This window comes from Sciurus vulgaris (genome assembly GCF_902686455.1).
Source record: "Sciurus vulgaris genome assembly, chromosome: 1".
Taxonomy (NCBI): domain Eukaryota; kingdom Metazoa; phylum Chordata; class Mammalia; order Rodentia; family Sciuridae; genus Sciurus; species Sciurus vulgaris.
Genome location: NC_136461.1, coordinates 116,683,622 through 116,697,631, shown reverse-complemented (window position 1 = coordinate 116,697,631; position 14,010 = coordinate 116,683,622). Strand labels below are relative to the sequence as shown.

At 36.7% G+C, this 14,010-nt stretch overlaps 1 protein-coding gene across 1 annotated transcript in view; it reads right to left on the bottom strand.

The window, feature by feature from the left end:
* Positions 1-14,010, bottom strand: part of DAP3 (death associated protein 3) — a 36,017-nt gene that overhangs the window by 15,291 nt on the left and 6,716 nt on the right. Inside the window, 1 exon segment of the mRNA XM_079104698.1 lies at positions 3,617-3,670. Within this exon segment, the coding sequence (XP_078960824.1) occupies positions 3,617-3,658 (42 nt within the window). The 5' untranslated portion in view covers positions 3,659-3,670.

The window sequence follows — 14,010 nt, the reverse complement described above, 5'->3', positions numbered from 1 at the left end:
CTCAAGTGATCCTCCTCCCTCAGCCCTTCAGGTAGTTGGGACTACAGCTCAGGAAACTTAATGCACTTCCCACTGTGATGAATGGTTGCCATGACTATGCAATTACCAGTTGTTCAGTTATCATGATCACCCCACATAGGGAATTAATGCAATGTTCTTCACTGTTTGATAGTTATAATTATACTTCCTGTAACAATTTTCTTACTAGCTGTGTCCTAGAATAAAGGATCTTTCATTAAAGACATGTAATGAAGGAGTATGTAAAGGGTCTACGTCAAAGTACACTGCTCTACAGGCAACTCAGTGACCTGTACACTTAAAACTTCTGAACCTGCAGGGGAAGGAAGGATGAGACTTCTAGGAGACAAATGTGAGAAAAGTGAAGAATCCCAAAAATTGAGTTTAAGTATAACAGTCTTCATGGAGAAGTGAAGATTAGAGTATGAATCCAGGAGAATCAGAACAGGGATGTGAAAGGTGGTATGTGTAAAATAAGAGTTGCTTAATAAATTATAGATAATATAAAAGTTACCTGTATTTATTTATACTTAGCCTTAACAAGCAACTTGAGTAGATTATTCTCGTAACACCTTTCCTAACACTTATACCAAACTCAGAGATCACATACATCCTCAGCGAAGATTTACCAGACATCTTCAGTCAAACCAATTTTCTTTTTTCTAATAGCACTTTCTTTGTATTGCAAAGCAGTTGTACTGTGACTTGAACTGCACCCATGATTACTATTAACTGAATATCAATTAGATGCTAGGAAATATATGATTTTTGAGCCTAGAATCCTTGAAGACTGGTAGAATGCTATCTTCTCTGTCTTCTGATGGGGAAAAGCAAGGTCCAGGGAAATTAAATATTATGGTTGGATAAGAGGCATCCCTCCAAAGCTCCTATGTCAATTTGAAAATGTTCAGAGGTAAAGTGAATTGAACTGTGAGAGCTGTAACCTAATCAGTTTATCCTATTTGAATAGACTGACTGGGAGATAACTGTGGGCAGGTGGAGCATGGCTACAGATGTGTCACTGGTGTTCTGCCTCACCTTGGGCTCAGAGCAATGGAGTCAGAGACTGAGACCTCTGAAAGTGTGAGCCTCACTCCTGCCCCATTTTTTCTGAGTTGTTCTTGCTAGGTATTTTGGTCATAGTGACACAAACCTAACAACATTAAGTAATTTTTGACTAAGATCAAAGTTAGTGGTAGGTGGCAGAATAAGAATTCACATCTAAGCTTGGCTCTAAAATCTCTATTCTTTTTATTTATATCATGTTATTTTACTCACATTTGTCTCCCATTTTAGGTCACCACAGAAGAAGTGATCAGATTTTATTTACCTTTGGATCTTTTTTTTTTGGGGGGGGGGATCTTTTCTCAGCATCTAACATACAACAAATACTAAGTACACGTGCCTAGATATAAACAATATTTCCTGAAAGAAATGTAATGTGGGAATATACAGAGCATTTTGCCAATGAAAGTAAATTGCTTAATAGGCCATTCAATGAACCACAGAGGAAATCTCTAAAATCTTACTTGTAGATTTCAATTTAAATTAATGGTATAAGGTAATAGGGTGCTTCAATTTTGTATGATTGTATGATTGTAAATAACTCCACAGTAGATGCAGTGATGTTCACCAAGTAGTCCTCTACATTTCTCTGCCTCCCTTTTAGATAAGTTGGGGTCAGGTGACTACTTTTGGCTAAAGAGCTGTGAGTGGAAATAACCTGTGTGCCATTCTAGTCAGTCAGTTAAAAGTGGGTTATAGGGGCTAAGGATATGGCTCAGTCAGTAGAGAGCGTGCCTCACAAGCACCAGTCCCTGAGTTCAATCCCCAGCACCGCAAAAAGAAAAAAAAAAAAAAAAAAAAAAAAAATGGGGGGGGGGGGGGGGGGCAGGTATAAATTCTCTCCTATTTTACCCTTCTGTGGCAACCTTAATAACCCTTATCTTGCCTCAAAACCGGAAATACAGGAACAGCAAAAATAAAGTGATCACTACACAGAACACAAATAACAATAAAGGGCCCATTACCTCAACAAAGTATATAGCTTTGTACTAAAAACTACTCAAGTTTATCTACTGGAGAGAAGCATCGTGTCTTTTTTATGGGGGATTAAACCCAGGGGCCTTATGCATGCAAGGCAAGCAGTCTACCAACTGAGCTATATCCCCAGCCCCATCATGTCTTTTTAAGATGGAAAACTAAAAATATTTAAGGGCAACATGGTGGTGCTATTTCTACAGTAATCTGATGATTAACAAAATGTATAATTGCCTCTGCCACAGTTCTAGAATGCACATCATGTAGTTCCTGCAAGAACAGCAGCATCCATGGGTCAATCTGTAAGGTCAACCTGAACCAAACTGAAACACTGACAAAATTATTTTCTCCAACATCTTGTTACACCCTGGTCTTCAAGTGTTTCTTGTCTGGTATTAAGGAAGAAATTTTAGCCTTGTAATATTCAGCTGTGACAATGAATCCATTCTGCTGTTGATCTTTGCTTTTATTTCATTTTATAATAATCGGCTATTTGTCAAGTATATACACTTTTTCATAAATCCTGGGTTGGAGGGAGGGAGTAGGAAAAAAAATATACAGGAGGAAGGGCTCTTTTTCTAGGGAATCTAATCTGTAATTACATGATCTGATGAAAATGACCCAGCTTTTCTGGCTCATTTTCATCCTCAGGATTTAGCTCTGGGAGGATTTCCTCTGAACTGAACTAATCCAGGTTAGGTGCTCCTCCTGGGTGCTACAATAGTACCATACCATACAAGTTATTTATTCATTGAATCTGCTACTGGACTGTGAGGTTCGGAGTATGTGGACCATTAGAATGCAATATGGCCCCACGATTAGGTCACAAGCTTTTAAGTCAGACAGGACCTGGTATCTAGTCTAGGCTTTATAATTTCACAGGCAATTTTTAGGTAAGTTACGTAGACATTCAAATTCTTAGTTTCTACATATTTGAAACAGTGATATTATCTACTTCAGGGTTGCTCATGATGATAAAATAAAAGCACTTAATGAAAAGCTCCCCAAATAGTAACTATAATAGTGAAATGAGCCATTTTAGAATTCTGAGTACCTGCCATATAAAAGTTACTGAAAAAGTATATGGTAATAAATGAAAGAAGTAAACCAACAGATTATCACCCCCCCCACCCCCAATTGTAGGGTTTCATTCTACTATTAGATTCTACAGATCCCAACTGGCAACTTGTTTTTTCTGTTAGATACTTCCTTAAGGGAGATAATCATTAATCCAATAAGGAATAATAAAGTTAATATGGATAAGTGCAATTAAACCTAACCATGTTTTTTGAAAACGTTTACCTATTACATGGTAAATTCTCATGTACAACTATTCTACCAAGATCTGTTACTTAAAAACTTAGGGCACTGGCAGTGAAATTCATGGGGTAGAAAATTGGAATTTCGCCTGTTCTTTTGAGTGCATACTTGTAAATTAAAACACTAGTCAGCTGAAGTTCTCCAGAGATTTGTTCTGGATATAATGAAGTCCATCTAAAACCAAAGAAATCTACCTACAGGTCGTCTGCATAAAGTGTTCAGGTCTGTTAGGACTTACCTTCTGGAACCTGGAGATAAGCCTTGTTATTCCATTCAGCATTGTTCCTGCGCTCTTAAAAAAATAAGTAAAAAGGTAAGCCAAAACTGGGAAAAGATATCTGAAACATGCAAAAACGACAATGGATAATATCTAGAATATGCACAGGAAAATGGGCAAAGGACCATGAACAGTTATTCCCAGAAAAGAAAATGTCAATGGCTAATAAACCAATGAAATTTTCAATCTCATTACATATCAGGGAGATGCAAACTAAAATCACGAAAACGAGATGCCATTCACAATCACCACCATGGAAAACTGAAAAAGTCGGACAACAGCAAAGTTAAAGAGCCTGAGAAGCACAGGGAAATTTCAATACACTGCCACTGGGAGAATAAATAAAAATACCCTGAAAAAGTATTCGGGATACCTTTGCAAAGATGAAATGTATAACTCTGGAAACCTGATATTCTACTTCTTGGTATTTATTCTAGAAAAACACATACATGTGCATTATGAGAATTATCAATCAAGCATGATATAATTTCAATACAATAAAGTTCATTATTTTATGCAGTAAAACTGAAACAAGTGAAAGTATGGATGAAAAATAGTTAAAATAATGGGTACTCTTAGGGAGGGAGGAAAGGGAAACAGTTGGGGGCAGTATGCACAAAGAAATTGGTAATGATCTATTAACACTGGATAATGGATAAATGAGTATTTTATTATTTTATGTTATGTATATTATACTTATCCTTTTCTTGTGTTGGAAATTTTAAATCTAAACACCTTAATCTTTTGGGAGACAAAATATTTGTGTGTATATGTGTGTGTGTTGCTGGGGATGAACACAGGGCTTTGCACATGCTGGGCAAGTTTCTCTTCCACTGAGGTGCAATGCAATATGTCCTCCACCTCTTTTACATGGGGAATGTTGTATGAAGCCTCAAGTGGATGCCTGAAACCACAAGTACTAAACCATATAGATACTATTTTTTGCTTATATGTACATACCTATGATAATGTTCAATTCATAAATTAGGCATAGTAAGAGATTAACAACTAATAATTAAACAGAACCAATTATAACAATATACTGTAATAAGTTATGTGAATGTAGCCTCTCTCCCTCTCAAAATATCTTATTGTGGTATTGGGAGCAAGGTTAGTTGTAGACTACTTGCCTAGCATGTATAGACAATGGATTCAATCTCTAGGCACCACCCCCACCCCCAAAAAAAACCAAAACAAAACAAAACTCAATCTTACTGTATTTTCACATAAAGGAAGCCCCTTACAGCTTAGCTTTTCTTTGGTACATCCTGAATTGCTAGCATCACTACTCTTACCACTTTGGGACTGTTACTAAGTAAAATGTGCACCGCCTGGACACAAGCACTCCAACCATGACATTTGGTCTGATAAACTGAGATGGTTACTATGTGAATGATGGGTGGGGAGCACAAGTACTAGTATGATAGTTTGGATATACTGGTCAGAGGGATTGATTAGGACAGCAGAAAATTTCACAAGTTACTCAGAGTGGCATTGCAATTTAAAACATGCAAACTGTTTATTTTTATAATTTTTAAGATTTTTTGGACCATGGTTTAACTTGGGTGACTGAAATTGCCAGAAAGCAAAACCACAGTTAAGTGGAGATTATGTACTTAAATGCAACTTGTAATATGTAGTACTGATAGAATAAATTATTTTAGGTAGTTAGTTCATTTTGCCTAATCATTCCACTTTTCATTATGACCAAATTCTTAAGCAACAACAGGCTGGGCACAGTGTTGCATGCCTACAATCCTAGTTACTTCAGGAGGCTGAGGCAGGAGGATTGCAACTCAAGGCCAGCCTCAGCATGTTAGCAGGCCCCTCAGAAACTTAGCGAGACCCAGTTTCCAAAATAAAAAACTAAAAAGGACCAGGGTATAGCTCAGTGGCAGAGCATCCATGGATTCAATCTCCTCTTGGAAAACAAAAAACAAAACAGGGAAAAAAAAAAAAAAAAAAAAAAAAAAAAACTGTAACAAAGTCAAGTTACTGTGTACCAAGCACCACGGTGAATACAATGGTGAACAAACTGTTAATAGTCCCTGAACTAATAGAACTTCTAATGGAGTCAAAAAAGTCACAAACTTCTTTGAGTTTTACCTCCTTTTAGTTTTCGAGTTTCCTTTTTAATAAGGATGACAAGGATTCTTTAATTTTTTCAGTCAAGAAACATATAATGATGTGCTTCTGCATGCCTATACTACACAGAGTACACAGTGGTGAAAAATATGTATGGTCCCTAGGGACTGCCTTGTTCTTTATCTGTTTATTCCAGGGCTCCTTTGCTGCTTCTGAGAACAAGAGGCCTGAAGAAGCAGTTCCCAAAATAAGTTACCAACTAGTCCTATAAAAGGCACCCAAGTTCTATGGCTGAAGAAACTTGAAAAGTGATACAAAGTTATTTCTTGATTAATTACAATACATATTAGCACATTAACAAGTGTTGGGGAAAAACTGTAATAGAGTTCATTTTATACTGTTTCCCAAATTTACTTAGCCTTGGCATCCCTTTATTGAACAAATGGTATATACCATTCTCTTAGATCACAAGGGGCTACTGCTATGGAGTAAGGTGGTATCTTTCTGTGTCCAAGCCCAGCATGAACCTCTGCCTAGGCCCCCAGGTTGGCTTAGGCCCCATCTACTCTGCTTGTTAATCTGTTGTCCTTAATTTTTTTGCCTTACAAATGTCTTCAGTGCAGACAACTGCCCAATGCCCACCAATACAATGCAGAAAAGAGTTGACCTAGCAGGTCTGAGATTGCTAGCCGCAAGGTTGGCCCTTAGATGATATTCAGGAACTTAAGATTTCAGGATCACCACCCCACAAGCTGACAACTGGCTAAGAGTTTATGAAAGCTATTGGTTTATACTGAATATCTGCTTTCCTGCTGGGAATTTAGGAAGTCTAGAATTGTGGTACATGTTAAACAGATGAGGCCTACACAACCAATCCCCAGTAAAAAATCTGGGCACTGAGTTTCTAATAGGCTTTCCCAGTATACAACATTTCACATGTGTTGGCACAACTTATTACTAGAGCAATTATGTGTATTCTTTGTGATTCCGTTGGGAAAGGGCTCTTGGAGGCTTATGCTTGGTTTCTTTCAGACTTCATTCCATGTGCCTTTCCCTGTGTTGATTTTGCTTTGTATCCTTTCATGCTAATAAATCACAGTCATACATATAACTATATGCTGGTTTCTGAGTACTCCTACAAATCACAGAACCTGAGGGCAGTCTTGGTAATCACCAAAACAAACACTCAATGTCCAGCACTACCCAACACTCATCTCTACATGGTGCCAGGTATCAGCCAATGCATATCTTTTACAACCTCAAGTTTCTTCACTTCAAATCTTAATTCTCCACCATGTCAACTACCCTCAACTCCTGTGCCTTTAGCACTATTCCCCTTGCACTGTAACTTGCTCATTCTATGCCAGTTCCGACCTTACATAGCAGGTGATTTCCCACCCAATCTCAACTCTCCCTAGTCCTAAACTAATCATTCTAAAAACATATGATCAGCCCAACTCTGATCCTGAGGTCTTCCCAGTGCTCCATGGAACAATACTACTATGCAAAAGCTATGGGTTCTGGAGGGGATTTAAGTCCTGGAGACAAGAGTGGAGCAACATGGTCTAGAGGTCACTTCTTTGTTTTATGGTTCTGTGGATTTAACTCAGGTCCCTATATGTGCTGGGCAAGTGCTGTGTGAGTAAGCTATACTTCCAGTCTGATGCCACATCTTCCTATAGGTATGCCAGTGGTCACTGGATTACTACTATTCTGGTTATTTATAGACATTATGGAAATGCTGGTTAGGAAAATGTATACAGCTTTTCATTCTGGGACACTATGATCTTGTTACATAAATTACAAACAACAGATCTACTAGTCTTAAACTTGAACATCTCTAACCCATTTTCTTCACTGAAGTCTTGCTTAAATTCTTTAATATTTCCTCACTGTTTTGAACAGAAAAGATCTTGTATTATATACAGCAGGGAAGGAAGAATATAAAAAAATCTGATCCCAAAGCAGATAATCTAGAACAACAACATTTTTCAATGTTATTTAAAATACCTATGAGCAAAAACAAACAAACAAACAAACAAACAAAAACCCTACAAGCAGAAAAAATCCTATTGACAAACCAAATGAATGCAAAAGAGAAGAATTTGCTCCTTCTATTTTCCAGGGCATAAACAAATCAGAGCTTAGCCTGAAAAAGGCTGAAGCCACTAATTCTATGATAATTGGGCAGATTTCTACTTTTGGTCTTCATATTGTTTGAAGACTTATTTATAGAGCACAAGAGTTTTTACTGCTTTTATTTTATAAACAAAATAAAGGTATTGTGTCCATCTACAACTAAACAAACAAAAAAACCCAAGAGAAAGACTATGACAGTAAATGAAAGCTACAAGGAGACATTTCACCTCACATTGTGAGAATATATACAGTGAAAGCTGTTTAAAAACTGCTTGGTGAGTTACTCATCACTAGAAATGATAAGGCATTGATGATGGATGGCATAGTATATACCACGGTTAATGGGAAAGAAAGCCTTTAGAGTCAATTATAGCTTTCAACTCTAAAACTATCTTTGAGAAGTTATGTAATCTACCCATACTTATTTTCACCTGGGGATAATATTTACCTAATAATATTGTTATGAGATAATGACAAATTGTTTATCATACATCCTGTTTCTTTCTTTCTGTGGGGAGGGGTGCTCAACCACTGAGCCACATCTCCAGTCCTTTTTCTTTTTTATTTTGAAACAGGATTTTTCACTAACTTAGCAACTAATTGCCTAAGTTGCTGAGACTGGCTTTGTTTGTTTGTTTTTTTAAATATTTTTTAGTTGTTGATGGACCTTATTTTAACTTATTTATTTATATGTGATGCTGAGAATTGAACCTAGTGCCTCACACATGCTAGGCAAGTTCTCCACCACTGAGCCACAACCTAGGCCCTTTCTCTTGGGTTTTATAAGTTATCTTCTACATGACAACTTTTCAAATATTGAAGGTAGTCATGTCCTGGTTTTTTTCTGTTGCTGGGTAAATGTCTTCAGCTTCTTAACTTAAAGTAATAATTATGCTATATAAGTCTACTATCTATATTATCTCAATCCACTTAAGAAATGATCTATCCTCCTAATTTTAGGTTTTACATTTTCTTTTGTAACCATCATGCCACTGTTTCATGAGAACACATTTTACTAAAATCATCTCTTCTTAAAAAAATAAAATTGCTACTTACTAAAATCTCAGGAAACATTTTAATTAAAATTGTCAAGTTGATCTCAAAATTTATATGGAAATGCAACGGACCTATAATAGCCCAATCTTTTGTGTGTGTGCATGTGTGTTGCGGGGCGGGTCCAGGGATTGAACTCAGGGACCCTCAATCACTGAGTCACATCCCTAGCTCTATTTTGTATTTTATTTAGAGACAGGGTCTCACTGAGTTTAGTGCCTTGCTTTAGATGAGGCTGGCTTTGAACTCTCGATCCTCCTGCCTCAACCTCCCGAGCCACTGGGATTACAGGTGTGTGCCACTATGCCCAGCCTTAGAATAGCCCACTCTTGAGGAAAAATAAAGTTGGAGGGTTCACAAACCCTCAAAATTTACTATGTAGCTCCAGCAATTAAGATAATGTGGTACTGAAATATATGTGTAGATCATGTATGTCTAATCTACATTACTATAGATTAAAGGAATAGTCCAAGAAATAAACACCTCACTTTCAACTGATTTTCAACATGGCTGCTAGGAATTCAACAGGGAAAAAATAGTCTTTTTCAACAAATGATGCTGGGACAACTGGATATCCACGCACAAAACAATGAAAATAATTATTTTACATAAAAACAAAAAACAAAAAAACCTCTCAAAATAGATTACTTTCATGTAAAACTATTGTAATTCTTTAAAAAAAAATCACAGGAGAAAATCTTCATGATCTTAGGTCATGCAATGGTTTCTTAAATACAACACAAAAAGCACAAGGGACCAAAAGTAAAAATATACCATTAAATTTCATAAATATTAAAATTCACAATAACCAAATTATGGAATCAACTCAGATACCCATCAATAATGAATAGATTAAGAAAATGTGATCTCTCTCTCTCTCTCTATATATATATACACATATATAAACGTGCATTTATATAAAAATAATAATAAAAGGTTTACTTAGTCATGAAGAATAATGAATTTATGGCATGTGCTGACAAATGAATGGAAATGGAGACCACCATGCTAAGTAAAATAAGCCAGTCTGAGAAAATGAAGGGTTGAATGTTTTCTTTCATATGTGGAAGTTAGAGCAAAATAAGAAAAAGGAGGAGGGAAGGATAGTATATCATAAAGATATTGGGATGACCAGTAGAGTAGAAGGAGATCAAGAGGGAAGGGAGGGAGGAAGGATAGGAAAGGAGAAAAAATGTGGAATGAATTTTAAAAAATCCTGCTATATGCATATATAAATACACCACAGAAAATCCCACCTTTCTATCTAAGTAGAAAGAACCAATTGAAAAAATAGATGAGCAAAAGGAAGATCAGAAGAGGGAGAATGAAAGGAGGAGAGGAGAGAAATCAGGGAACCAGAAGCTGAAATAAAATTCAATGCACGTATAATTTTGTTGCGATGAATCCAATTACTATGTATAAACTTTAATGCTTTAAAAACAACAAAAATCTCATGCTCCAAAAGGTATCATCAAGAAAATGGAATAGTGCCAGGGAGTAGTGGCACACACCTGTAGTCCCATCACCTCAGGAGGCTGAGGCAGGAGGATTACGAGTTCAAAGCCAGACTCAGCAAAAAGCAAGGTACTAAGCAACTCAGTGAGACCTTATCTCTAAATAAAATGCAAAATCAGGCTGGGGATGTGGCTCAGAGGTCAAGTGCCCCTGAGTTCAATCCCCAGTACCAAAAAAAGAAAATGGAACAGGAGAAAATATGTGGAAATCACACATCTAAGAACTTATATCTATAATATATAAAGAACCCTTATAATTTATTAATTAGAAGAAAACATAAGCACTTGCAAGGTATTTCTCCAATGTAAACATAAAATGGTCAATAAGCACATGCAAAAATCCTCAATATTAGTCTTTAGGAAAATGCAAATAAAAAACATGAGATACAACTTCACACCCACTAGGATGGCTAAAATAAGAAGGACAGACAAGTGTTAGGAAGGATCTGGAAAAAACTGGGATCCTTTTATATTGCTGTTGGGATTGCAAAACAGTGCAGGCCACTTTGGAAAGTTTGGCAGTTTCTCAAAAGGTAAAAATGGAGTAACCATATGACCTTGCAAGTCCACTCTGGTTATATAAGAGAAATGAAAAATATGCATATACAAAACCTGTGCCCAAATGCTCACAGCAGTTATTCATATTAGCCAGAAAGGGGGGAAATAACCCAAATGTTCGTCAACTGATGAACATAATCTGATTTGGCCATACAATGAAATGTTATTCGGCAATAACAAAAAATAGAGTTCTGATATGTGTTATGACATGAATAACCCTAAAAACAAAGAAAAAGAAGTTAGTCAATGAAGAAGACATATAGTATGATTCCAATTATATGAAATATTGGAAATCATGAAATCCAAAATCAGCTTATTATCATATAATCCAACAGTGACTGCCAAAGGCTGAGGGAGGGAGAAATGAGGAGTGACTGCTGCCATCATTCTTCTGGGGTGATAATGGTTTAAGAGCTGGGGATGTCAATCAGTGGTAGAGCACTTGCCTAGCATGCACAAGTCCCGAGTTCAATTCCCAGCATTGCACACGCACATGCATATGCATACAAATCTAGGCAAAAATGTCCTAAAATTAGGTAGTGGGAATGGCTGAACAATCTGCGAATATACTTAGAAAAGGGAGTATTTTATGGTATGTTAATTATATCTTAATAAAATCTGTGATTTAAAAATGTTGCTAGTCAGTCATATTAGAAGATATAACGGGGCTGGGGTTGTGGCTCAGTAGACTTGCCTAGCATTGTGAGCACTGGGTTCGATCCTCAGCCCTACATATAAATAAAGAATAAAATAAAGGTCCATTAACAACTTAAAAAAAAAAACCCACACCCACTTTCCTTAAAAAAAAAAAAAAAAAGATTGTAACAATAGTAGCAGTTAACAAATTGATTAATGTGCCAATGCAATATATCTTACATACTTAATTTTGTTACAGTATCCTCTGAAGCACTGTTTTAGTGACTGCTGTATAAGAAGCCACAGTGAACTCGGAAAGTTAAAGCAATTAACTATTTATTATTGTGTACAAGTTTACAGTTAAAGGTTAGCTGGTTAATTCTTTGGCCTGGGCTTACTTGGCTCTCTGCTGGACTGGTTTAGGCTGGCCTCCACTAGAATGAATGATTTTACTCCATATTGTCTTTCATCCTCTAGCTGTGTGGCCTAAACTTGTTCGCACAGCAGTGACAAATTAAAAGGTTCAATAGAGTTGAATGACTTAACTCCTCGAAGTCTAGGCTCCAAAGTAGTAGAGTAACACTTTTATTCTTCTATTGAAACCGCTTTGCCAGGCCATTCCACATAGAAGGGGTGGAAAACAGACTTTGCCTCTCTATGGAAAGAACTACAAAATCACAAATTTTCTGACATGAAAAGCGTGGTACGATTAGGATAGAAGTGTAGATGTAAACACAATAAAAGAAAAATTGTTTCCTCTACTTCTAACATTTCTGACACCAAATGTATGGGTTTTCCAAACCAAGCAATTCTCCAATTCTCTGGATATCAATTAGATGTTCTATCCTAACTTAGTGTTGATACTATTTACCTTCAGATCCCACAAGTTAAGAGCTTTATTCTTCTTCAGAAGACAATCACAAACAATGGGTTCCAAGGTTACCCATGCTTCTGACTGATTTGGTCACATGCCAGGACCCTTCTTCAAGTTTGATAATTTGCTAAAATGACTCAGAGAAATCAAGGGAAAAAATACTTATGTATTCTGGTTTATTACAAAGGATATGATGAAATGTACAAATGAACAACTAGATGACGTGCACAAAGGTCCTAGGTGCAAGAGCTTTTGTAGCTCTGGAATTTGAGGTGCATTCCTGGCAAGTGAATACTTTTGCTAATCCGGAAGCTCCTACCCCTACTAGTTTAGATTTGTATGGAGGCTTTGTCATGTAGGCACGAATGATCATTAACTCAATCTTTTACAGCCCCATGTGGGCAATGGGGTTGAAAATTCTAATCATGGTTGCTTTTTCTGGTGACCAGCCACCATCTTGAATCTATCCAGGACTCCAACAAGTCATCTCATTAAAACAAAAGATATCCCTATCATTCAGGAACTTCTAAGGGATTCAGGAACTAGATCAAAGGTCAATACTGGAACAAAAATTGCTCCAGGCACCCCTATCACTCAGAATACTAGAAGGGTTTTTAGAAACTGTGTCAGGAACCAGGGGGTAGTGACCAATATACGTATTTTTATTATGTTGCATATGGTAACTGGGCTCAAAAGCCCACAGTCTGCATCACTGTACTGTGTTTCCTCTAGGCAACCTCACTCCTTCATTTGTGTGTAGCTGTATGTTGAAAGTGATCTTAGCAAAGAACAACTGAGTTAAGAACTTCATTTAAATAATTATGAATCTTATTTCAGTTTGCTGAAATTTTGGTTATAGAATTTTTATAAGTTATGGTTTTGAACATTTATTTCTAAAGTTAGACAACTAAAAGCTGTTCTGGGGGGCTGGGGATGCAGCTTAGCGGTGGTATGCTTGCCTACCAGGCACAAGGCCCTGAGTTCAATACCTAGTAGCAGGGGGGAAAAAAGTTGTTTTGATAAAAATTTAAATCAAATATGGAATGGTTACAATTTCCTACCTGTTCAGCATCCAAGAGGATTTGGCTTCTTTTATATGATTACATACCATTAAAATTTTTTTTTTCTTTTTTCTTCTTGGTGATACTGAGAATTAAACCCAAGGACTTAAGTAAGCACTGACATATATACCTCCAGCCCCACAGACTGTTAAAAATCTTGAACCACACAGAGAGCTGTCAACCATTTAAAATTAGTTAAAAACATTTTTTTAATTAAAAAAAAAAAAAATTAAACTAAGGCATATGTGGTGGCACAGCCCGTAATCCCAGATACTTATGAGGTGGAGGCAAGAGGATCACAAATTTGAGGTCAGGCTAGACAATTTAGTGAGACTCTGACTCAAAATTAAAAGGGCCGGGGATGTAGCTCAGTGGCAGAGCAACCATGGATTCAATCCCTAGTACTACACACACACACATAGAAACACAATCTTA